This window comes from Mesoplodon mirus, assembly GCF_964341445.2.
Source record: "Mesoplodon mirus genome assembly, chromosome: X".
NCBI classification, from domain to species: domain Eukaryota; kingdom Metazoa; phylum Chordata; class Mammalia; order Artiodactyla; family Ziphiidae; genus Mesoplodon; species Mesoplodon mirus.
The window spans coordinates 64,901,928-64,924,565 of NC_138981.1; the positions used below are offsets into that span (position 1 = coordinate 64,901,928).

At 36.8% G+C, this 22,638-nt stretch overlaps 2 protein-coding genes across 2 annotated transcripts in view; one reads left to right on the forward strand and one right to left on the reverse strand.

The window, feature by feature from the left end:
• Positions 1–22,638, reverse strand: part of MAGT1 (magnesium transporter 1) — a 47,849-nt gene that overhangs the window by 19,842 nt on the left and 5,369 nt on the right. The window contains exons 2-3 of the mRNA XM_082610820.1: positions 11,257–11,426; positions 8,548–8,665 (exon numbers count right to left, since the gene is read on the reverse strand). Of these exons, the coding sequence (XP_082466946.1) occupies positions 8,548–8,665; positions 11,257–11,426 (288 nt within the window). The remainder of the gene's footprint in view (positions 1–8,547; positions 8,666–11,256; positions 11,427–22,638) is intronic.
• LOC309797250 (general transcription factor IIE subunit 2-like) lies at positions 5,745–6,828 on the forward strand. The gene has a single exon (XM_082610819.1). It carries the CDS (start codon positions 5,821–5,823, stop codon positions 6,412–6,414), a length of 594 nt encoding a protein of 197 aa, XP_082466945.1. The 5' UTR covers positions 5,745–5,820; the 3' UTR covers positions 6,415–6,828.

The following is a 22,638-nucleotide window of genomic DNA, read 5'->3' on the forward strand; positions in this document are numbered from 1 at the left end:
CTACATCACTAATCATTAAAGAATTACAAGTCAAAACCACAATGAGACACCATCTCACACTCATTAGGACAACTACTATCAAAAAATCAAAAATAATGCAAAATGGTGCAGCCACTATGGAAAACAATATGGAAGCTACTAAAAATAATAAAAAATGGAACTACCATATGATCCAGGAATTCTACTTCTGGGTATAAATCTAAAACAACTGAAAGCAGGGTCTTGAAGAGATATTGTATACCTATGTTGATAGCAGCATTATTCACAATAGCCAAAAGGTGGAAGCAACCCAAGTGTCCATCAACAGATGAATGGATAAATAAAATGTGGTATATGCATACAGTGCAACATTATTCAGCCTTAAGAAGCAAGGAAATTTTGATGCATGCTACAACATGGATAAACTTTGAGGACATTATCCTAAGTGAAATAAGCCAGTCACAAAAAGGCAAATACTGTATGATTCCACTCATATGAGGTACCGACAGTAGTCAAATTCATAGAGACAAAGTAGAATGATAGTTGCCAGGAGCTGGAGGAAGAGGGAATAAGGAATTATTTAATGTGTAAAGAGTTCCAGTTTTATGAGGTGAAAACAGTTCTGGAGGTTGGTTGTACAACAACCTGAATGTACTGAACACTACTGAACCACATTTAAGAATGGTTAAGATAGTACATTTCATGTTATGCCTATTTCCTCACAATTAAAACATTTTTTAAAGTCTTGTAGGCTTTGAAAATCCTTAGATGTTCAAGAACCAAAATAAGATGTACTGTTTTTGGTAGGTACCACTTTTTATCCATGCTTAACTTTTGTATACTGTGGCATATGACATTGTTCTTTGGAGAAAGGTTTGAATTTCTTCCACAGATGGACACACTGCCATCCTTATACCACTAACTCTAAATATAGCTCTAAAATGGACATTGATATTAAAAGGTATTTGACGTAGAAGAAAATTGGTTTTGTACTTTTACAAATCACTAACAGAAATTCTTTACGTGTATCTTGTTAAAATAAATGGAATTACAATTTTTAATTTCCAAAACAGTCCTTGCTTTAATAGTAGAGAATGAGAAAGCAGTTTCTTAAACTTTAGAAATTGTTTCCTTTGGTCTAAAAAGGCCTAAATGCACTAACCTTTTAGGCTATAGCATGTTTTATGAATATACTGATTTTGATTTATAGAGCTGTGTGAGACTAGAATATGACCAGCATGATGACATACTGTAAAATGGAACATTAATCCATCCGTTTGACATTTACTGAACATCTATTATGTGCTTAGCACTAATGGCTACAGGATGTTGGCTCTGCCCATAAGTAAGTATATTCTAAGAGGGACTGTCAAACAACTCTAGGGTTAATTCTACTATAAGATAGAATCTGGATATATATAGATATATAATAGAAATATAAGGAAAGTAGTGTGACAATACAAGAAAAGGGTTGACTCACATTTGAGGATTTGAAAAGGCTTCAGGGGAATATCTGAAATGAGGCTTAAAGGGTAAACAGAACTTTGAAAGTGGAGAGAAAGGGAGCAAGGGAGAAAAGATACTTTATGTTGTAGGAAAGGATCAACAATGTTGAAATAAAACAACGACATAATATAATTATGGGAAAGGTGGTTATGTGTTTGGAGTAAAGAGGGCATGAAGTGAGGAGGACTAAGGAATTTTGGCTTTAGTCTATATGCCACTATTTCCAAAAATGTGTTCCATAGAATATAACTAAAATGCTCCATTAAGTGGTCCAATAATTGGGGAAGTTCTGCATATTACAGCTCAGTATTAGAACGGAAGGAATAACACATTTCAGCATGTTGAAGTCTATGAGAAGTCCTGTGTTGGAAAACAGTTTCTCATGTTTATGCATGTCTTGTGAGCAGAGGCACTGACTGCCTTTTTCTGGATGATCTTCTCAAGGATGTTTGTACATCCTTAGAAGATAGTAACAGAGTCTCCCTCCAAAGCAAAGGGCATGCATGCTTACTAGCCTTTATGGAAGATTTGGGTTCCCAAAGCTTAGAGTTCCTCTTCCATAATGCAACCCACTCATTTTCCTTGCATTGTCCTATGGGAAGTGGGGCTTAGGGAACCAGTGCAATGAAGTGTTGATACTTTGGATTTTGTTGTTGTGAGTAATAAAGTCCTTTAACTCCAACCCAGGAGTGTCATGTCATCTGTGAGCATCTATGAAACTGGCAGGGTCACTTGTTAGCTTGCGTGTAGAATAAAACCTCAAGACCCTTCATAGTTCTTGACACCATGAAGTAAAAAATAAAATTTAATTTTGTTTAAACTAAGGTTTCCCAAATTTTATTTTCCCCCAAGTATTCTTATTAATACCTTCTAGAAAAAAAAACCTCTAAGAACTGTTAATGGCAGGCAATATGGGGAGAGTATTATATGGATGGTAAGTTCAAAGAAAGAAGATGAAGGCCTTGGAAGTAAAGGATGATGGATGTTGTAGAAAAAGAGGAATGTCAAAGAAGTGTCACCAATGATACAGAACCCAAGAGGAACGGGTTTGAGTGGAAGTAGGAGAGACAGGAGTTTTATTTGGGACATAATGAATTTTTGGATTGGGAAGTCATTCATATAAAGGTGTACAACAAGAAGTTATATCCAAATCTTTCCTTTCATGTTTTATACAATTGTTGAGTAAAATATGTCCAAATATATGAGTTAGACAGATTTATAAACAGACAAAACTCAATCTATGTCCTTGAATCTATGGATTGCATCTATGTCCCCTTATACACAAAGGGGAAAGAACTACTACAGGGCTTCCCTGGTGGCACAGTAGTTAAGAATCTGCCTGCCAAGGCAGGGGACATGGGTTCGAGCCCTGGTCCGGGAAGATCCCACATGCCGCGGAGCAACTAAGCCCGTGCGCCACAACTACTAAGCCTGCACTCTAGAGCCCACGAGCCACAACTACTGAAGCCCACACGCCTAGAGCCTATGCTCCGCAACAAGAGAAGCCACTGCAATGAGAAGCCCGCGCACCGCAACGAAGAGTAGCCCCCGCTCGCCACAACCAGAGAAAGCCCGTGTGCAGCAACGAAGACCCAACATAGCCAAAAATAAATTAAAATAAAAAAGAACTAGTACAGACGCTGAAGTTAAAAATACAGTTGAAAGTTATGATTTCCAGTTCTGCATGTAAGGAACTTGGAAGTCGCTACTCTATCATATCAACAAGTAAAAAGCTGAACAAACTGAAAAGCAGACAACTCTTCTGGGATTCCCTAAGAGAGAGGAAGACACAGGGCAAACGACTGCCCCCAAGATTGGAGAGACAGGCAAATACAGGGAGTCACGGCTTATCTGAGCAGAGACCAACAAGTGGAAACCGCCTCAGGAACATTGCCAGAGAAGGAAAACCTGATCTGTAACTGACAAATTACTGGAGGCTCAGTGTGGACAACTCTGGGAGTTAAAAGCTTCAAAAGCACACAGTTATGGGGGAGGGGGTAAAAATATTGTGAGATTTACCTCCAGGAGCTTGACTAGGTTCCCACAGTAAATACTGGAGAAAAATCCCCTCATGCTACTGTCAGGGTGAGGGGAAAAGAAAACATTTTGAAATACCCCAGAGAACTCTGCTCTTCTTAACAAGGTCTGTCCTCAGAGGAAACTAGTTAACCACAGCCTAACCTGCTGGGGTATTATCAGAGCCTAACTGACCTGGAAGAAGGGAAATACCAAACTCTAGTTCACTCCAGCCATCCTGTCCTCTAAGAGGGGAGGAAAAAAACTGAGAAACTCTTGTGAAGGTCACAGTCCAGAGGCATATGCTCACTAAAAGACTGAGATCTAATTCTAGGACTATAAAACATCCCTCTCCCCTCACACCACATTACTAAAGGCCACTTTACAGCAGTTCCTTTCATCTAGTACATCATGTCTGGCTATGAAGAAAAAAAATACAAGGGATATCAAAAGTCAAAAAAAACACAATTTGAAGAAACAGAGCAAGTATCAGAACCAGACTTGGAAGGGATGTTGGAATTATCATACCAGGAATTTTAAACAAAACTGACTAATATACTAATATCTCTAATGGATAAAGTAGACAACATGCAAAAACAGATGGTTAATGTAAGCAGAGAGATGGAAGTCCTAAAAAGAACCAAAAAGAAATGTCGGCAATGAAAACCACTGTAACAGAAATGAAGAATGCCTTTGATGGACTTAGTACACTGGACATGTCTGAGGAATCTCTGAGCTAGAAGATCTATCAATAGAATCCTCAAAAACTGAAAAGCAAAGAGAACAAAGACAAAAAAAAGGAAACTAAAACAGAACAGAATATCCAAGGACTGTGGGCCAATTACAAAAGGTGTAACATACACATAATGGAAATACCAGAAGAAAGAGAAAGGAATAGAAGAAATATTTAATGACTGAGAATAACCCAAAGTAACGTCAGACTCCAAATCACAGATCCAGGAAGCTCTAAGAACATGAAGCAGGATAAATGCCAATAAAACTATGCCCAGGCATATAATTTAACTCAAAGAAATCAAAGATTAAAAAAACTCTGGGGCTTCTCTGGTGGTGCAGTGATTGAGAATCTGCCTGCTAATGCAGGGGACACGGGTTCGAGCCCTGGTCTGGGAGGATCCCACATGCCACAGAGCAACTAGGCCCGTGAGCCACAACTACTGAGCCTGTGCGTCTGGAGCCTGTGCTCCGCAACAAGAGAGGCGGCGATAGTGAGAGGCCCGCGCACCGTGATGAAGAGTGGCCCCCCCGCTTGCCACAACTAGAGAAAGCCCTCGCACAGAAACGAAGACACAACACAGCAAAAATTAATTAATTAATCAATAAACTCCTACCCTCAACATCTTAAAAAAAAAAAACACTCTGAAAGAAGTCAGAGGAATCTCTCTTCCTCTTACCCACAGAGGAAGAGAGATGAGAATTACACCCAATGTTTCTTCAGAAACCATGCAAACAAGAAGAGAGCGGAGTGAAATATTTAAAGTGTTGAGAGGAAAAAACAACACCAACTTAGAGAATCTTGTACCCTGTGAAATTATTCTTCAAAAGTGAAGGAGAAATAAAGACTTTTTCAGACAAAGAAAAATTGAGGGAATCTCAGGCAGGAAATGTTAAAAGAAGTTCTTTAGAGAGAAGGAAAATAAGGTAGGTTGGAAACTTGGATCTACATATATTAAGGGAGGGACTGAAGAGGGAATAAGTGAAGGTAAAATAAAAACTTTTGTTTTCTTATTCTTAATTAATCTAACACATAACAGTTTGTTCAAAATAACACCAGCAGTTTATTCAATTGTGTGTGTGTGTATGTGCCTATATATAAGTGAAATGAATGACAGAAATGATACAAGGGATGGAAGGGGGGATTAGGATTATTTTGTTATTATAAGGTATTCTCGCTACCCATGAAGTGGTATAGTGTTATTTGAAAGTGGGCTTTGATTAGCTGTAAATGTATACTGCCAACTCTAGGGCAACAACTAAGAAAAGCAAAAAAAAAAAGTATAACTAATATATTAAAAAAGGAGAGAAAAATGGAATCATATAAAAAATGATCAATTAAAGCCACAAAAGGCAGAAAAAGATTAGAAGACAAAAATAGGAACAAAGGGCAAAAAACAGAAAACAGTAATGAATATGGCAGATGGTAATCCAACTATATCAATAATCAACTTGAATATCAATGGTCTAAATGCACCAATTAAAAGACAGAAATTGTTAGAGTGGTTCAAAAAACAAGACCCAAGTATATGTTGTCTTCAAGAAACCCACATTAAATAGACACACATATAGATTAAAAGTAAATAGATGGAGGAAATATACCATGCTGTATCTTCTGAGTCATCATCATCAAAGAAGAAGAAAGCAAAGCTAGAACATGGAGGATCATCAAGCTCTAAACAAAATTCTGATCATAGCAATGGATCATTTAACTTGAAAGTTCTATCAGGACGCTCTGGATATAAGTTTGGCATTCTTGCTAAGATTGTGAATTACATGAAGACATGGCATCAGCAACGAGATACACGTCCTCTTACTTTAGAAGAAAGTTTGGATGAAACACAACATTTAGATATTGGACTCAAGCAGAAACAATGGCTAATGACTGAGGCAATAGTCAGTAATCCCAAAACTGAAGTAATAGATGGAAAGTATGCCTTCAAGCCCAAGTACAACTTGAAAGATAAGAAGGTCCTACTTAGGCTCTTAAATAAGCATGACCAGCAAGGCTTAGGAGGAATTCTTTTAGAAGACATTGAGGAAGGACTGCCCAATTCCCAGAAAGCAGTTAATGCTTTAGGGGACCAGATACCATTTGTAAACCTTCCTGATAAGAAAATTCTTTTCTTCAATGATAAGAGCTATCAGTTTTCTGTGGATGAAAAGTTTCAGAAACTGTGAAGGAGTGTCACCGTGGATTCAATGGATGAGGAGAAAACTGAAGAGTATCTAAAGTGACAGGGTATTTCTTCCATGCAGGAATCTGGACCAAAGAAAGTGGCCCCTATTCAGAGAAGGAAAAAGCCTCCTTCACAGAAAAAGCGATGGTTTAAGACTCACAATGAACACTTGGCCTTGGTGCTGAAGGACTACTCTGACATCGCTCCTGGCAAGTAGTGAACAGTTTTGTCTGAGAGCAAAGAGTTACAAAGTCAAGATCTTCCTTGTTGATGCTAGGATCCGAAGACTGTCTTCCCATTCTAGTTCTTAGGACCGAGGAGAGGAGCAGTTCAGTTTACAGAACTAGTGCAAATTACCAAACTCGAAGCTTATTTTCATTAATGTGCTAATGAGAAATGTGATGTCCCCGTTAACCTCCTGTTACTTCTTGGGGGAAAGGCGGTCAGCAAGGCATGCAGGTGTCTTTGCTATTTATCTATACTTCTAAGTGGTTCCTGGTTCCATTTTCCCTCTTTTATTACCTTAGAACAAGTTTGCTGATAGTCTTGAATGCAATATTTGTTTATTCCAAAAGAACATATTTATAAAAAAATCATTGTAGAAGGAAAAAAAAGTAAGTAGATGGAGGAAATATACGATGCTAACACTAATCACAAGAAAGCAAGAGTAGTTATATTCATTTCAGATACAGCAGACTTCAAAACAAGGAAAGTTATTAGGGATAAAAAAGGGCATTACGTGATGATAAAAGGGTCAATTCTCCAAGAAGAGATACAATCCTTTACATGTATGTGCCTAACAACACAGTGTCAAACTATGTGAGGCAAAAACTAATAGAATTGCAAGAAGAAATAGATAAATCTACTATCATAGTTGGAGACTTCAACACCCAATGGACAGATCCAGCAGGCAAAAAATCAGTAAGGACATAGCTGAACTCAATAACACCATCTAAACAACTGGATATAATTGACATCTATAGACTACTACTTCATCCAAAACAACAGAATTTGCCAAGAAAGACCACATTCTGGGCCATAAAACACACCATAACAGATTTAAAGAAAAGGAATCACACAATGTCTGCCCTCAGACCACAGTGGAATTAAACTGGACACCAATAACAGAAAGATAACTGGGAAATTCCAAAATACGTGGAAACTAAAGAGCACAATTCTAATTAACACATGGGTTAAAGAAGAAATCTCAAGAAAAATGAAAAAGTATTTTGAATTAAATGAAAATGGAAACAGAACTTATCCAAATCTGTGGGATACAGCAAAAGCAATGGTTACAGGGAGATTTACAACACTGAATGCATATACAGCAAAAAAAGAAAGATCTAAACTCAATAATTTAAATTTCCATCTTAGGAAACCAACAAAAGAGCAAATTAAATCCAAAGTTAAATGAAGAGAAATAATAAGAATTAGAGAAGCAAGTAATGAAACTGAAAGTAGAAGAGCAATAGAGAAAAATCAATGAAACCAAAAGCTTGTTCTTTGAAAAGATCAGTAAAATCAATAAGCCTCTAGGCCAAGCTAACTAAGAAAAACGAGAGAAGACACAAATTACTAATATCAGAAATGAAAGAGGGGGGACTTCCCTGGTGGCAAAGTGGTTAAGAATCCGCCTGCCAATGCAGGGGACATGGGTTCAAGCCCTGGTCCGGGAAGATCCCACATGCCACGGAGCAACTAAGCCTGTGCACCACAACTACTCTACAGCCTGTGAGCCACAACTACTGAAGCCCACGTGCTTAGAGCCCGTGCTCCGCAACAAAAGAAGCCACGGCAATGAGAAGCCCATGCACCACAATGAAGACCTAACACAGCCAGAAATAAATAAATATACACATTTATTAAAAAAATAAAGTGGTAATTTTTATTATATTTTACCACAATAAAAATACATAAAAGTTACTTGATTTCTACCCAATTTCCATATTCTAATAGGCTAGTATTGACCACTACATTTCATGTTTAGTTTAAGTTTAGCTTTTATCTCATTAACTACTCTAGATCTTAGGTAAGACAAATCTTATTTAACTTCTTGCAGCCATTGAAATAAAGGTATTCCATATTATCCATATTTTATCTATTCCTATTTAATAGAATAAACCAAATAGCTTACCATCTGAAATACATCAGAGCCTTCATCAAAATCCACCATAGCAAAAAATATCCTGTTGGTAAATGCACTGGAATATCGCCAAGAGTTTGCCAGGATCTGGAATTCTTCATCAGCTTGCCTGGATGCAATCAGATTTGTGAAGATAACATATAAAACATTTTTTAAAGCAATCTAATGCAAGTCAGGCTCTGCTGACAGGGTTAGGACAAACCTTGGAAAACACTGACACTGTTTTGGCATAAGAGAAGCCTTATACCAAGTGTTGGAGATTTCATCATGAAGTAGTGATTACCTGACTCTGCTTCATACCTTGTGCCTACTCCTTATCTCAAAGCTCCTTCAACATTCGCTGGAAAAAAGTCTAACTAGATTGTTTCTACACCAATTTTTAATACCCTAAATTACTTCTAAGGGTTCAAAGACAAGGTTGAAGTACTTCCCAGAGAAATTAGACTATAATATTAATCTATTTAAGAAATCTAAAGTACAAAATGCTACTTAGTAAGAATACAGTCTGATGAATTATTACAGTGAAAAAGAATCTAAGGAATTGAGATTAACTGAAACCTCAGGCCATATTTTACTTTACCCTGATCTCCCATATGCTTTCAGTTTCTAAGATCTGACAATTTTTCATTTCTGATTATCTTTTAACTCTATCCTTCCCCATTTATTTTCATTGTTATCATCTAAAGTCAGATCCTTAATATCTGACATTAGAACATTAAAACCCTAACTCTACTTTCTCCTCCTCCAATCCTTCTTACATTGCAATATATATCAGTCTTCCTAAATGACTACTTTCTTGATACTCCTCCTCTTCTCAGAAACCACTGTTGCTTTTCTATTACCTTCAGAACAGTCTCCAAGCTCTTTCACTGGTTATTCAAAGTTCTTTATCAAGCTCTTTCACTGGTTATTCAAAGTTCTTTATCAAGCTCTTTCACTGGTTATTCAAAGTTCTTTATCATCTATTTCCAAATAATGCATCTAGCTTTTACATAGCCTTACTACTACTCAACCTCAAACAGGATCTCTTAATTCCAGCACTTTACGCCTATCTCTGTACCCTTGCACACATCACTGCTTCTAATCAGAATATCCTACTGCTATGTAAATCTGATCCATCTGTCTAGCCCTAGTACAAGTCCTATCTTCTCCATTAGGCCAACCCTAATCACTCCTCTTATATGTCCTTCCTGAAATTTTATAGCATTTATTATGCACACAATTCATTTGGTACTTAATCATGAATTGTCTTATATTGCCAGCTAAATTTACATATGTGGAACTGATTTCCCTAGCCAGATGATAAGGATAGCACATCTTTCTTATACTTTTCATCCTGATAGCACCAAATATATAGTATTACACACATCGCTGTTGCTTAGTTTTAATTATTTGAATGAGTTTAGGAAAATGTGCTAATTTACAATTTGGTCTTGTAAAAAGTAAGACAGTATTAAAAACTTTAGTTATTAAGAACTCCATCAATTTGCATTTAATACAGAATTATGAAGGACTTTGTTCATTCCCTGACATTTTTGTATACTCATGATTGCTAGTGAGTAAACTGACTGAATTATAGAGTAATTCCAGAGTTTAAATTTATTCACAGTTAATACCTACTATTTTTTTTTCCTTCTTCTACTTACTTTTAATTTATATTCAGCATAACAGCCATCCCTAAAAAAAAAAAAAAGCACTCTGGTACCAAATCCCTTGACTATCTCCTACCTCTGGGGAGAAAATCCTTTAAGAAGAGTTAGAAAGGCTTGGGGTAGCATAACACAGTATTCTGAAAGAAGGCTGTCTATTCCTTCACATGGGCTCAGGCTATCAGAATTTGGAAAGCCTCCAAGATTTTACTAAATTAGTTTTTCACAGGGTAGCTTTGTCATTTCATTTAAAGTGAATTCCCAGATCACAATACTGATCTAAAAATATAAGTAAATAAACAACAAAAAGCAAAAGAGATTTTATTTTTTAGTATCCACTATTTTTAATTATCTATCTTTTGTTTAAAGAAATATCTTTTTTCCTAAGATCATTCAGAAATAGTAAAATAAAATCAACAAACCATTGTTTGATGAAATTTTAAGTGAGATTAGTCTCGATTTCTAAGGTTTAAAATTACTACAAAATAATCTAGAAAAAAGAAACACCTCTAAATCATGCATCTTTGTTTTCTAAAAAAGTTCTCTTGTAATTCCAAATTTTGGATGTAGCCACCATTATTGCATTAATAAATATCTATAGCTTTGGGTAGACCAGTTAACATATTGGAACCTGTTTCTTCCAAAAATGAGAGAATATTTGCTTTATGTACCTTCTGGGGTTGTTGTGATAAAACAAGAGTATGAAGTTGAAAGCACACACAAATAATAAAACACTACATCAATGCTATTGACACGCATTTATATAAGTTGATACCAATTTATAAGATGATTGTTAGATATTTTTATGTTATTTCTAGAATGGTTACCATGAAACTTTATCCTTGCTCTTTGTCCCACCCCCACTAATATGGACCATCAAGAAAAGACTATAAAAGAGTAGTACTATTATGTGTTACTACAGACACTCTAAGTAACGTATATACATTAATTTTTTATGTACCCACTGAACTAATTTCATTCTTCTGGGGTTGAGAAATGGTTAAAATCTTATGAGTTATTTAATTTTTAAAGTGTAGTTGAAAGTTCATACTTGCACACGACACATTGTCTATGAAGTTGGAGAGCAGTGAACATGACAATAACGGAGTAGTTTCTCGGTGGGGCTTTAACAAGGCGACGGAACTTGTCTCCATTCATTCTTATTACAGGCCTTTTATTGGTCCATTCCATCAGTTGACTAACCTTTTCAGATAACACCATCTAAAAAAAAGACAAAGACAGCACGCCATTAATACTGTCAACTTGGCATTTAAAATTTCTTTTAACTAGACAACTTACTTAAAACCAAGACTAATAAGCAGAGGTACATAAAAAATGTGAAAGAACTAAAAATTAAATTTAGTACTTGTGCCTGATGATGATAATTATTCTTAAAATTACATTATTTCATGATGAGATTTAAATGTATATTGCAATACTACATTTTTTGTGAATTACTTATTTCCTAATAAATAAAATAAGATAAAATCAAAAAACCTTTCATTTGCTTAAGATTCCAAAGAAAGTGGGAAAAGCCACTCTACCTAATTTTAAGGTTTATTATATAGCTACATAAAAGGATAGATACATATAGATCAATGGAACAGAAACAAGAGCCAGAAATAGACCTACACAAGTGTAGCCAACTGATATATCACAAAGGTGCAAAATCAACTCAGTACAGAAAGGACGGCCTTTGCAATAAATGGTGCTGAAGCAACTGGACATCCATAGTCAAAAATATGAACCTCAAACTAACTTCATACCTTATACAAAAATTAATTAAAGGGGCTTCCCTGGTGGCGCAGTGGTTAATCTGCCGGCCGATGCAGGGGACACGGGTTCGAGCCCTGGTCCGGGAAGATCCCACATACCGCGGAGCAACTAAGCCCGTGTGCCACAACTACTGAGCCTGCACTCTACAGCCCGAGAGCGACAACTACTGAGCCTGCCTGCCACAACTACTGAAGCCCTCGTGCCTAAAGCCTGTGCTCCATAACAAGAGAAAGCCGCCACAATGAGAAGCCCGCGCACTGCAACAAAGAGTAGCTCCTGCTCGCCACAACTAGAGAAAAAGCCTGCACAAAGCAACGAAGACCCAACACAGCCAAAAATACATACATAAAATAAAATAAATAAATTTATTTTTAAAATTAATTAAAAATGGATCACATACCTAAATGTAAAAATGAAAACTATTTAAAAATTAGGAAAAAATATGGGAGAAAATGTTCAGGATCAAGGGGTAGGCAAAGAGTTCTTAGACCTGACACCAAAAGCATGATTCATAAAATAGAAAAAAAAAAAGGTAAACTGGACCTCATCAAAATTAAAAACTTTTGCTCTGTGAAAGACCCTGTTATGAGAATGTGAAGAAAAGCTACAGAGTGGGAGAAAATATTTATAAACCACACATCTAGAAAGGATTAGTAGCTAGAATATATTTTTTAAAACTATCAAAACTCAACAGTAAAACAAACAAAATAGGTAAGACATGAAGAGATTTCATCGAAGATCATCTACCGACGACAAAGAAACACACAAAAAGAGGTTCAACATCATCAGCCGTTACAGAAATGCAAATTAAAAGCACAATGAGCTATCACTACACACCTGTTACTAAAATAAAATATAGCGACAATACCAAATTCTGGCGAGGATGTAGAGAAACTGGGTCTCTCATACATTTTTGGTGGGAATGTACCATGGTACAGTCACTCTGGAAAACAGTTTGACAGTTTCTTTAAAAAATTAAGCAAGCACACCATTGTAAAGCAATTATACTCCAACAAAGATGTTAAAAAAATTAAGTAAAATATACACTAACCATACAATCCAGCAACTGCATTCCCAAACATTTATCTCAGAGAAATGAAAATTTATGTCTACAGAAAGAAAGAGCTACATTTTGTTTGTTTCTTTTAAAAAGCCAGTCATCATGAGGCAATGGAAGAGAAGCGTGGTTAGTCAATGAGAATTTCAGTTTGAAATAAATGCAATCATATTCATTTATCCTTCCCCTCACCTCTACCCTTATGTTCAAACTTTGCAAGAGTAGTAAGAAGATGGGAAAAGATAAAAAAAGAAGTGCAGAAGAATCTCAATGCAGAGCTAATGCTAATTTATGGTTTTGTTCTTCTTTACAGGGATATGTTTGTAAAGGGCTGGGAAATCATGGAGTGGTTCACTATTCAGAAGCATTTGACCAATTACATTTCCCATTACTTACACTGAAGTTTGGCCAGGGCACTGGCATTCAAACTTTAAAAATAGTTCCTTCTCATTAAACTCAATCATCAAAGAACAGATGTTAGGATGTGCCTTTTCAGTTGGGAAGTGGATCAGGAACCTAATAGAAAGATAGCACTCTTTGAAAGATAGGTGTCAGTGATGCAAATGAGTTGCCTCAGACTTAGGCTAAGAAAAATAATCCCTGGAACCAATAAGAATAGCTTCTGTGGCTTTAGTCATCCCAACAAAATTCTCAAAGAATGCGCATCTAGTGGGTTTAGTGGGTTGTAATGGAATGACCCTAAATGGTTTTCCTAGGTGGTCAAGGACCCAGGACACAAGCATATTAATCCCCCCACCCCTGCTAGATGTTTCACAACACTTTTTACCTGTGTTATAGCACTTATCATCCTAAGACAATTTGATATCTGTTTCTTTCTCTAGATTATTAGCTACTAGAGAGCAGACACACATAGTACTTTACCATACAGTAGGCATTCAGTTAGTGTGTACTGAATTTCTATTTAGCAGAACCCAGCTGGGAATGGACTCACTTGCATCATTAACATATAAGGAAAAAAAGACGGTTGCACACATAAACACTTAACAGAAATGGGATTTTTTTTAATTTCAGGAAGGCAACAATAACATGGATTCTAAAAATGCATGATTTACCTTTAAAGCATGCCTGAATTCAGGCAATACTGAAAAAAATTTTACTTCCTGAGTACACTTCTATGAACAATAGAGAAAGATGGCATCAAAAAATAGTTTTGTAGCAGATATAAAGTAATTCCAGTAAGAGCCACAAAATGAATATGCTACACATGGAAAAATGAATATAGTCTCTAATAAGCCCACAGAGAAATATATACACTCGCAGAAGACTGGTATAACAAATAATTAACAAGACTTGTGGAACAATGAATTATACTAAGGAAACAGGTTGTTGGGGGAGGGATAAATTAGGAATTTGGGATTAACATATACACAGTACTATATATAAAATAGATAACCAACAAAGACCTACTGTATAGCACAGGGAACTATACTCAATATTTTGTAATAACCTACAAGGGAAAAGAGTCTGAAAAAGAATATATATGTGTATAACTGAATCACTGTGCTGTACATCTAAAACTAACACAACATTGTAAATCAACTATACTTCAATTAAAAAAAAAGGAAACAGGTTGGTGGTAAAGGCAGTGGAAGAGAGTGAACTAGAAGGCAGATAGGACAAGGAACAAGGGGTGGAGGCTAGTTCATCTTTAGCAGTAGAATTAGTTAACAACAATTGTCAAGAATAGGGATATTTGATTTAAAATAAGGCTGCATAAATTAAACTCAGTTTTTCCAAAAAATGAATTCTTATTATTTGATACAGACATAATGATCCTCTTGGCTAAGAGAACAATATTAGTTCACAGAAAATATGCATTCTATATTCTAAAGCAGTCACTAATTTTGTTATATTTTCAAATTAAATTTGACAGTTACCAGCAAATTCAAACATAATTTGCCTACTTTATTCACCATGGCTACAGATACTATTTCGGGCTATTTTAGAAAAAAAAAAAGTAAAGCAGTAACAGGTATAGTTTCAAATAGTCTATCTCCATTCAATCACATAGATATATGATCATTCCAATAAAACAAATGTATGTGCTTTGAATTAGTGATAAACATGTGGAGTCTTCTTAAACAAAGTCTTGAATAGTCTATGAAAAAAATGTATTATATTCCTCTTCTTGTTTATTAACAGACTGGAAAGACCAGATTTCTGGCTATACAATCCCCAAATAACTTACCAAGTAGAAGAAATTAGTTCAAAGGAATTACAAATTCTCTTTAAAGCTCTTATAAATGGGATTATTGCCTCAAAAGACTGCTTATTACCGAGGTAATTAATTAGGTTACTTTCTCAGTTCATTTTTTTAATATATATTTTATTTTATTTTATTTTATTTTTATTTTTGGCAGTACATGGGCCTCTCACTGTTGTGGCCTCTCCCATTGCGGAGCACAGGCTCCGGACACGCAGGCTCAGCGGCCATGGCTCACGAGCCTAGCCGCTCCACAGCACGTGGGATCTTCCTGGACCGGGGCATGAACCCGTGTCCCCTGCATCGGCAGGCGGACTCTCAACCACTGCGCCACCAGGGAAGCCCAGTTCATTTTTTTTTAATGAACTAGTTTTAAACTTTTACAATAAATGTACATGAACATAGCTTGGGACATGATAATTAGAAGCTATAATCCTTATTCACAATGACCCAATCTTTTAACATTTTAATATATCTTAAAGTAAGCCTATCTTGATTTTATGGAGAAAATAGCAGTTACTACTTGGAATGCTTAGTATGTATGTGTCAGGCAGCAACTTCTCTCCTTATAGAATGAGCATTTAATTCAATCCTCAGAACAACACTATGAGGTTAAGTATTCTATTTTTAGTTCATTTAAATGTTGAGTAAACAGGATCAGAGAGGTTAAGCAACTTGGCCAAAGTGCCATAATAAGACACCGAGCTAGGATTCAAACAGATCATTCTAAACCAAGGTTTCTCAGCAGCAGGGTTACTGACATCTTGGGCCAGATAATTCTTTTTTGGGGAGTTGTCCTGCCCATTGCATGTTGAGCAGCATCCCTGACCTCTACCTATTAGATGCCAGTAGCATTACCAGCTGCCAATAACCAAAAAGTCTCCAGACATTGCCAGATAACCCTTGGGAAGTAAAATTCCCCACTCCCTCTTGAGAACCACTGTTCTAAACTGAAAAGGATTTTCACAGTCCAATTTAAGCTTTTATAATCTTATTATGTATTCAAAACTATTTTTATTAATTACCGCTCGGAACACAATGTAAAAGAAAGACTTGGTGATAAAGTAAATCAAAACTTCCCAGAGCAAGCCCTTAGCATAATGGATAATACACTTAATAGGCCCATGTTTCTCAAAGTGTGGCTAGTATAAAGGAGCCTGTTAAAAGTGCAGACTTCTAGGTTTCATCCTCTAATAAATTTGATTCAGTAGCTCTACATAAGCCCTACTCAAAGGATGCTGATTAGCAGGTTAGCTGATAAAAAAGACCAAGCAGCATGCCTGAGTGAGCCACATACTGTCTCCAATACCCAAAACTGTCCAATAAGGTGCTGGGTTTCCTGTTTGGTTTGGTTGGCCAAAGAGATAGCCGGTTTTTCATGACCACAACAGGAACTGAGCAGTATAAATCCACTCACTTAGTCCCAAGGAACTTTGCTTGGTGAGCAGGCCCTTGAATTTTGTTGGGTTTATCAGCTACTGCTCCTGGCTACCTCTGTAGTATGAGAGCACCACCACCAAGGTCATTGAGACTGAGGCTTTTACTTGCCAACAAGGCATCATCCATATGGTGAAAGCTTTAAACATGGAAGGGTAGAGGAACTTATGCTAAATCCTGACTCACCAACTGGTAGCAAATGGCAGGGGAGCTTAGGTACCCCCAGAGAATACTATAAACATATATAGGAGGCCTTGCTACCTGAAAATGAACTGACCTTGATCCTCAAATATCAGTAAGATGTCACAGAAGGTGTTAGTGATGTCTAAGACTGCATACGACCTGTCATCAGTCTGTGTAATAGATTCAGCTGCAGTCGCAATGTCTGGAACAGCCTGGGCTATGGGAGCAACAATTGAAATCAGTTGATAATAATCTGCTATAAGGCTTCAGTTCCTGTTAGTCTTTTTTCACTGGCCATTGAGGGCTGTTGTTATGAGATATTGCATCACTTACCACCTCTGATGCCTTTAAATCTTTAATCAAGGCTGTGATTTCCCTTTCTCTTCCTGGAGGTTCTTTAGCTTCTGGTGGATTCCAAGAATATGGAATTTTAACATGTACCACAAGTGATTCCTTTTTTAAAATTTATTTATTTAATTTATTTATTTTTGGCTGCGTTGGGTCTTTGTTGCTGCGCACAGGCTTCCTCTAGTTGCGGTGAGCGGGGGCCATGTGCATGGTCTTCTCACTGCAGTGGCTCCTCTTGCTGCAGAGCATGGGTTCTAGGTGCAAGGACTTCAGTAGTCGTGGTGCGTGGGCTCAGTAGTTGTGGCTCGCAGGCTCTAGAGCGCAGGCTCAGTAGTTGTAGCACACAGGCTTAGTTGCTCCGTGGCACGTGGGATCTTCCCGGATCAGGGATCAAACCCATGTCCCCTGCGTTGGTAGGCAGATTCTTAACCACTGCACCACCAGGGGAGTTCCCCAAGTGATTCTTTATACACTGAAGTTTGAGTAATACTGCTCTACATTTTAATTCTTATGGGTAAGGACTACGTGTTATATAATTTCTATGCAATTACACAGGGAAATTAAATAAACATTAAGCAATTCAAATTATACACAACAGGAAAAAATACACCATTCATAAAAATAAACCACCACCTGATCTTCCTGAAATGGTTGAAGAATGTGATAAGTTCCAGATAACTCAAATGTAACATCTTATCTAGGAATAAACCTAAGGAGACAAAAGACCTGTATGCAGAAAATTATAAGACACTGATGAAAGAAGTTAAAGATGATACAAATAGATGGAGAGATATACCATGTTCTTGGATTGGAAGAATCAACATTGTGAAAATGACTCTACTACCCAAAGCAATCTACAGATTCAATGCAATCCCTATCAAACTACCACTGGCATTTTTCACAGAATAAGAACAAAAAATTTCACAATTTGCATGGAAATGCAAAAGACCCCGAATAGCCAAAGCAATCTTGAGAAAGAAAAACGGAGCTGGAGGAATCAGGCTCCCTGACTTCGGACTATACTACAAAGCTACAGTAATCAAGACAGTATGGTACTGGCACAAAAACAGAAAGATAGATCAATGGAACAGGATAGAAAGCCCAGAGATAAACCACACACATATGGTCACCTTATCTTTGATAAAGGAGGCAAGAATATACAGTGGAGAAAAGACAGCCTCTTCAATAAGTGGTGCTGGGAAAACTGGACAGCTACATGGAAAAGTATGAAATTAGAACACTCCCTAACACCATACACAAAAATAAACTCAAAATGGATTAAAGACCTAAATGTAAGGCCAGACACTATCAAAGCCTTAGAGGAAAACATAGGCAGAACACTCTGACATAAATCACAGCAAGATCCTTTTGGACCCACCTCCTAGAGAAATGGAAAAAAAACAAAAGTAAACAAATGAGACTTAATGAAACTTAAAAACTCTTTCACAGCAAAGGAAACTATAAACAAGGCCAAAAGACAACCCTCAGAATGGGAGAAAATATTTGCAAATGAAGCAACTGACAAAGGATTAATCTCCAAAATTTACAAGCAGCTCATGCAGCTCAATATCAAAAAAACAAAAAACCCAATCCAAAAATGGGCAGAAGACCTAAATAGACATTTCTCCAAAGAAGATATACAGATTGCCAACAAACACATGAAAGAATGCTCAACATCATTAATCATTAGAGAAATGCAAATCAAAACTACAATGAGCTATCATCTCACACTGGTCAGAATGGCCATCATCAAAAAATCTACAAACAATAAATGCTGCAGAGGGTGTGGAGAAAAGGAAACCCTCTTGCACTGTTGGTGGGAATGTAAATTGATACAGCCACTATGGAGAACAGTACGGAGGTTCCTTAAAAAACTAAAAATAGAACTACCATATGACCCAGCAATCCCACTACTGGGCATATACCCTGAGAAAACCATAATTCAAGAAGAGTCATGTACCACAATGTTCATTGCAGCACTATTTACAATAGCCAGGACATGGAAGCAACCTAAGTGTCCATCAACAGATGAATGGATAAAGAAGATGTGGCACATATATACAATGGAATATTACTCAGCCATAAAAAGAAACAAAATTGAGTTATTTGTACTGAGGTGGATGGACCTCGAGTCTGTCATACAGAGTGAAGTAAGTCAGAAAGAGAAAAACAAATATCATATGCTAACACATATATATGGAATCTAAGGGGAAAAAAAGGTCATGAAGAACCTAGGGGCAAGACGGGAATAAAGACACAGACCTACTAGAGAATGGACTTGAGGATATGGGGAGGGGGAAGGGTAAGCTGTGATGAAGGGAGAGAGTGGCATGGACATATATACACTACCAAACGTAAGGTAGATAGCTAGTGGGAAGCAGCCGCATAGCACAGGGAGATCAGCTCGGTGCTTTGTGACCACCTGGAGGGGTGGGATAGGGAGGGTGGGAGGGAGAGAGACGCAAAAGGGAAGAGATATGGGAACATATGTATATGTATAACTGATTCACTTTGTTATAAAGCAGAAACTAACACACCATTGTAAAGCAATTATACTCCAATAAAGATGTTAAAAAAATATATATATGTATATGTATAACACCTTAATAATTCCTAGACACTTCTTTCACTAGCCCTCTTTTGTCTCTTCTGTTATATGATTTTATAAAGGAATTTCTCTTTTCTTCACATTTGAGTTAAAAGTTTTCTTGATCGGAGTAAATCGCTAGTACTGAAGAACCTTCTTCCTTAGGATGCCTCTCATCCGTTGTCAAGAGCCCATTGTTTGAGTACTGAAAGCTATGTCTCAGAAATAAAAATTTTGTTTCTCTATAGGCTCTACACTAAGTCCCACTATTCACTCTCTAAATATTCCTTTATCTTCCAAAGTCATAACCTTCAAAAGTAAAGGATTAATATATCATCTGTGACCTTCAGGTCCTTCTATTTACTATTTAATACTTTAAAGTTGTTAGTAAGAAAGATATTTTCCAATGACTATAGTACATAAAGGTAAGAGGTTTATCAAGTGAGCTCAGCAACTCAAAAACGTAATTGATTTGGAAACAACTCCTATTGCAAATACTTTTTCCAGTACAGTTTTAAAAAACATTTGAGAAAATATATCCATCCAGTTTTTAAATTTGCACCGGATATATTTATTTAAAACAAAATAAAAGTTTACTATGAAAAAACATTAAATTTATAAGCAAAGACTTCCACAATCAATTGATATCTCCCCTTCTTGGAGTACATTACTCTACTTTCAACTATTTAAATGAAACAAAAAGAAGAGTAATAATATTCACAATTAAAATATAATACCAACAAAGTTAAGTAAGCTTAAAGTCTTTTTCTTCTCTTGAAACATTTAAATTAGTATGGCCACAAAATAATCCTACTAACAGGAAGTCAATTAATATCTCTAATTCTGTTAGTAATAATCAAGTACGATGAAAATTTTAGGACTACAAGGGATTAAGAGGACCAAGAAAGTGCAGTAACACAACACTGCACTAATTTAACTTTATTCTACTTGCTTGCATAATATGTATCCCAATTAGCTCTAGCAAAATAGATTAAGCCTTAACAACTACAAATTCTCCTATTATCACTAAATATCACTTAGCAAATATAGCATATAGCAGTGGTCCCCAACCTTTTCGGCACTGGGGACTGGTTTCATGGAACAGTTTTTCCATGGACGGAGGTGGGAGGTGGGGGGATGGTTTCAGGATGATTCAAGTGCATTACATTTATTGTGCACTTTATTTCTATTATTATTACATTGAAATATATAATGAAATAATTATACAGCTCACCATAATGCAGAATCAGTGGGAGCCCTGAGCTTGTTTTCCCTTGCCAGTCACTGATAGGGTTTTGATATGAGTTTGCAAGCAGTTGACTTATTATGGTCTCTGTACAGTCAAAGCTCTCTGCTAATGATAATCTGTATTTGCAGAGCATCAACACCTCAGCTCCACCTCAGATCATCAGGCATTAGATTCTCGTAAGGAGTGCGCAACCTAGCTCCCTTGCATGCGCGGTTCACAGTAGGGTTCGCACTCCTATGAGAATCTAATGCCCCCGCTTATCTGACAGAAGGTGGGGCTCTGGAGGTAATGCGAGCAATAAGGAGCGGCTGTAAATACAGATGAAGGTTCGCTTGCCCGCCCAACGGCTCGCTGCTCAGCCCCTGCTGTGAGTCCCTGTTCCTAACAGGCCACGGACCGGTACCAGTCTGTGGCCCGGTGGTTGGGGACCCCTGGCATATAGGAATCCACTACAATTTAAAGCTAAATTCTGATGCTGCCATTAAGATTACTTTTGAATTTCAGAAGTAATAAAGCTAAGCATCACCAGTCTGAATTCCTCTAAAATACACCTCCCTTTCCCCCAAAACGTATTTCATTATATCTGTGTTCTAGACCATCAGGGTTTATTCATAAAAATTCTTGATATTTTTAGCTTTCTTAATAATCCACTAGCCTACAAATGTTAGTTTAAAAAATTCCTGGTAAAGGAATAAATTTTCAACTCCATCCTTAAATTACAAGTGAGACTGAACAGACCTGGAAACATAATTGGCAGATAATGACTGAAGGAGAAAGACAGTGAACAGAGAAGAGAGTATTTGTAATCCTTAAATGCTATCTGCTCCATTCTCAGTTCACGTATTTCTTGGACAGGGCTAAAATATACCACTGTCCCCTCTCTTGATGTTTATTTTTGGAGGATGTCTCAATTTGTTTGTTTTGCAATGCTACTGAGCCTTTGGTTCTTGGTAATAAGGTATTTTCTAACTGCTGGGGTTTTGCGCATGTGATACTTTCATGTATCACTTCTCAAAGCAATGTCAAAGAATATAGAAGTTTTTCCAATAATTCCCTGCCTTGTCAAAATATGCACATAATTTTATTTTCTGAATAATCTTCATAAAAACAATACAAAAAGATCAATAGAAAAATATTTTATATTGCAGAGGACACAATCTTATTTTATTTTCTATCAATAATATTCATCTAATGTCTTCCACATATCAAGTACTGCATTAGGCACTTTACAGCCCTCATCTCCTTTAATTCTCACAATACAAAAGAAGATAGGCATTTTCCCATTCTACTGATAAGGAAAATGAGACTCAGAGTAACTTGCTAAAGATCACTTGGGTTGCATTAACATACATGATCTTTAAAATTCTACACAATTTTTTGGAAACTGAGAAAACGGGAGGAAAACTATCTGTCACCCTAGCATTCTTAAGACCATTTTTTAATGTTTCAGTATGCTTTGTGCATTCACTCTTTGCCAGGGAATTCCCTGGCAGTCTGGTGGTTTGGACTCAGGGCTTTCACTCACAGGGCCCAGGTTCGATCCCTGATCGGGGAACTAAGACCCCACAAGCA

Bases quoted from the DNA above. Each gene is read 5' to 3' on its own strand.
- LOC309797250 (XM_082610819.1), top strand. From the start codon at position 5,821: ATGGAGGAAATATACCATGCTGTATCTTCTGAGTCATCATCATCAAAG.